This window comes from Mesoplodon densirostris, chromosome 13 (assembly GCF_025265405.1).
Source record: "Mesoplodon densirostris isolate mMesDen1 chromosome 13, mMesDen1 primary haplotype, whole genome shotgun sequence".
Lineage (NCBI taxonomy): Eukaryota > Metazoa > Chordata > Mammalia > Artiodactyla > Ziphiidae > Mesoplodon > Mesoplodon densirostris.
Window position 1 is genome coordinate 91,712,848 of NC_082673.1, and position 4,040 is coordinate 91,716,887.

General features: G+C 64.9%; 1 protein-coding gene across 1 annotated transcript; it reads left to right on the top strand.

Moving 5' to 3' along the window:
* The first annotated feature begins 1,977 nt into the window (after nt 1-1,977).
* Nucleotides 1,978-3,780, top strand: GPIHBP1 (glycosylphosphatidylinositol anchored high density lipoprotein binding protein 1). Its single transcript, XM_060116438.1, has 5 exons — nt 1,978-2,029; nt 2,319-2,418; nt 2,617-2,744; nt 3,319-3,432; nt 3,545-3,780. The coding sequence occupies exons 1-5, from the start codon at nt 1,978-1,980 to the stop codon at nt 3,778-3,780; spliced, it is 630 nt and encodes a 209-aa protein (XP_059972421.1).
* The last annotated feature ends 260 nt before the right edge of the window (nt 3,781-4,040 follow it).

Here is a 4,040-nt window from a genome sequence, read left to right on the forward strand (position 1 = left end):
GGGCATGGACGGTGGTCCCCACACTCACTCTGACCTGAGGGCTGGGGGCCTCGTGCACTCCTGTGGGCCACCAGCCTTGGCCAGGCCTGGCCATGTGACTGCGTCTGCGTGAGCGGGGACCAGCCCCCAGCCCCCTTGCTGGGATGCAGCGGCGCCCACTGTGGGGGAGGAGGGGGGAGGGGCAGCCTGGGGCAGGGGTGGGCGGGGCAGTCAGGGCGGAGCTGAACCTCTGCAGTAATTCCTTGTCGGTAAAGCAGTGATGGTAACACTACCCAGCCCTAGAGTTGTTGAGGACAAGTAAAATGACATTTAATTTTACTTAGTGAATTAAATGTGCTAGTATTATTTGCACCTCGGCCGAGGAGCTGGGCCCGTCTGGGGGGACAGGCGGTGGGTGAAGCCTCCTTGCTCCCTAACAGTTCTGGGAACCCCTGTGGAGCCCTTCCTGGGAGCAGCTCCTGTGACCCCAGATCAAAGCACCTACAGGAGGAAGCCGGGTCTGCGGGGGCAGCTGGGTGGGGTGGCCGTGGACACAGGCCTGAGGAGTGAAGAGGGCAGGTCCAGGGCCGTGAGCACCAGACTGAGTGAGACCCTGGCTGGAGAGTGATTTTGGCCTCTGGGTGGGGAAGGGCTGGGGGCAGCTGATAACGGAGGCCGGGCAGCTTCCTGCAGAGCTGAGGATGGCCAGGCCGGCCCACTGCCCACTGGAAGGCGAGAGTGCACTGGTCCAGAGGAATGGGGGAGGGATGATGACACCTGGTGGCTGAGACTTCAGAGAAGTGTCATCCCAGCTGGCCGTGTGGGAACTGCGACGGGAGCCGTCCTACACGCCAGCGGGCACTGGCTCTTCATGGCCACGACCACTGTGAGAGCGCTGAAGCCCACAGAACCAGGGAGAACAGGACGGGGCTCAGACTCAGGCGGTCTTACCCCAGAGCCAGCTCTCAACCTCTGCTGCAGGTGGTCCCTGAGAATATTCCACCCGCTGGGGAAACTCAGGCTGGGCAAGTTCAGGGAGTGGGCGGGCTCGCGTCCCCGGCTCCAGGCCCCAATCTAGCCTCCTGCCCCCTCCTCTCCATGGCCTCCAGGAAGGGGCTTCTCAGCAGCCCCCGTGCACAGTCTGCGGCCCGCAGGGGAGGCACAGGAGAGTGGGGCAGCCCAGGCCCACACACAGCGCAGCACGGGCAGGAGCGCAGTGGCCGGAAAGGCAGGCTCCCAGCGGCTCCCCAGGAGGCCTCCACCCCGCCCTGGATGGCCCTCGTGGAGCTCTGGAGGGCAGGGGCCAAACGCAAGGGACGGATAGGGTGTGAGGTGATGGTGGGAAGGCTTCTCTGAGGAGGTAAGGCCTGTGCAGGTGGGACAGCCTCATGGACATCGGCAGGAACAGCATTCCAGGCAGAGGGAACAGCCAGGACGAAGCCCTGAGGTGGGAGGGAGGGCAGCCGGCAGCCAGTGGGCGATCGCAGTGCTGGCGGGACAGGCAGGCCTAGTGGGAGGACTGCAATTGTGCTTTTCTTTGAAATCCTCTTAACAAGGCCCCCGGAATGTCGATGATGACTCACTGCTGTAGGTGCCTGATCAGTGGTCTGCAGCTGGAGGGCCCGTGAGGCCAGGCTCCTGGGGCTGTGTGGCCTGGGCCCGGGTCCTTGGGGTCCAGACATGGGGTAGTGGGCTGGCTGGCCCGCACTACTGGGCTGAGGCCTCAAGGCCAGGGCAGAGCCACACAGGTGGACGGGACGCCCCAAGGCCAACCACAATGACTTCCCCTCCCCCACCCAGCCCCTGGAGTCAGGGAGGGAAATGACCATCCCTGGCCCAGTGCCTGGCCTGGGGGCCAGTGTGAGGCCCATTGTTTGAGGCTGGAGCTGGGGGGTCCAGGGCCTCCGGGAAGCCCCCGGCAATGTCCTTTGTCCCACTTCCCACAGATCCAGAGGCCCAGCGAGGACCCGGGTGAGCAGACGCGGCAGCTCCGGCAGGATGAAGGCGCTGGTGGCTGTCCTGCTGGCCCTGCTGCTGTGCGGGCAGCAAGGTGCTCGGGGCGAGGGGAGACCCTGCAGTGAAGGGGACAGCATAGTCCAGGCGCACAGGACCCCCAGGATCATCCAGCCTGGGGGCAAGACAGGGCTTGGGAAGAAGGAGGGAGTGCAGCTGGAGGCCGAGGCCACGGGGAGGTGGATGGGGCTGTCCTGGGTTCCCACGGGTCCCTGAACCTCCAGCCCCGGCCCAGCCAGGCCCTGGGGGCACGGGCTCCCTCCCCACCCAACCCCAGGCTCAGCTTCTCAGAGAGGCAGGCTTTGGGGTGCCCTCTCCTCTCCCAGCCTCAGTTTCCTCTTCTGTGAAATGGACAGGCCATCCTGACGGCTACGGGCCAGCTGCTGTAAAGGGCCAGCGCACAACCCCTAGTGTTGCTGGTAAGGACAATGCCAGGCTACACACAGATAAGGAAGCAGGGCCAGGGCTCAGAGACCCAGGCAGTGACCTCACCAACTTGGGAGGCAGCGGGGAGGACAGAGGGACTGAGAAGGGGGCTGATGGATCGAGGGGTGGGGGCGCGGCACTGGACCCCGAGCACGTGTCCTCTGTGCCCGGGTAGTGGAGGTTTACAGGCGTCCCTGCGCGGCCAGGCAGAGGGCGGGCGCAGGAGGTCGAGGATGATGACGTGGACGCTGGACCCGAAGGCTATGATGAGGAGGATGACGAGGAGGACGACGAGGCCAGCATGACTGCAGGCGGCAGAGGCACAGGTACCCGCCCACCCCGACCCCAGGCGAGGCACGTGTCCCCCTTTACCAGCACATGCATGGGTCCGCGAGGCTGACAGTGAGGACCTGACAGGCAAAGGCCTCCGCCTGTGAGCTTCCCTTCCCTCGTGGGGGAAGGGGTGAGGAGGAGCCCCTGACACTCAGCACACCCTCACCTCTCACCCTGACAGTGACCCTCAACTGCCATCCAGAGTAGGGAGGCCTAGAGAAGGAGCCATTCCTGGGAGGGACAGTGGTGTCGGGGCAGAGAGGTTAGACAGGAGTTCACCAGGCAGACAGCAGCACAGCGGAGCCCGGGATGGGGAGACCGGAGAGTCACAGGCCCTGGTGTGGAGTCCTGTTCAGAAGGACATGAGCATCCTGGCACTGGTGGGGCAGGGCGAGGGGAGGGAAAGGGGGGCCAGTCCTGAGGCAGGGGCGCAGGGCTCGAGGGGATCAGCTGAGGATGGGTGGGTTGGACGGGAGCTGGGAAAAGGCCTCGGAGGTGAAGAGGCTGGAGGTGGGAGGCGTGGGTGAGCTGGGGCGCGCTGGGGACTGAGCCCACCCGGCCTCCCAGTGCTGCTGCAGTGCTACTCCTGCCAGTCCCTGCACAGGGATGAGAGCTGCAAACAGATGCAGAACTGCATCCTCCCCAAGACCTGCAAAACCATCATCTCCCACTGGAATACTGGTGAGCAGGCCACCCTGGGGCAGCCGGACGGGAGGAGCCCATCTCCCACGTGTGTGCGGGGCCTCGTTCCTACAGTGTGACGCACTTTCTCCACCACCCCCTTCCCACCCAGAGTCAGGTCCCCGGACCACCTACTCGGGGTGGTGTGCAGACACGTGTCAGCCCATCAGCAGGACGGTGGATGGATCCCTGACGACCATATCCTGCTGCCAGGCCAGCCTGTGCAACATCCCGCCCTGGCAGGACCCCCAGGGAAGTGGGGCAGGTGGCCCCCAGGGTAGACCCTCAACTGTGGCCCCCACTCTCCTGCTCAGCCTCCTTGCCGGCTTTCAGGCAATGGGGTTCTGAGTGTGTGTGGGGGTCCCACCCCCACGCCCAGCCCGGCTTATACCCTGGCTGGTCAGCACTCTGTCCACTGTCTCCCCCTCCCTTCCCCTCCCCTGCCCCCACCCCAGCTTTGGAGAATAAACTGGAAGCGTCTGTAATGATCCGGCCAGCACTGGTTCCTCACAGCCACATCTGCCTTTCCTCAGTTTCCCCATGTAGCACCCTGGGCTCCTCTCCCTGCCTGTGTGTGGCAGGATGGCCAGCACGTGGGCCTTAGGTGC

Bases quoted from the DNA above. Each gene is read 5' to 3' on its own strand.
- GPIHBP1 (XM_060116438.1), top strand. From the start codon at position 1,978: ATGAAGGCGCTGGTGGCTGTCCTGCTGGCCCTGCTGCTGTGCGGGCAG. The intron at 2,030-2,318 runs GTGCTCGGGGCG...CTCCTCTCCCAG, and splicing joins GCTGCTGTGCGGGCAGCAAG to CCTCAGTTTCCTCTTCTGTG. The intron at 2,419-2,616 runs CAATGCCAGGCT...AGGCGTCCCTGC, and splicing joins CCTAGTGTTGCTGGTAAGGA to GCGGCCAGGCAGAGGGCGGG.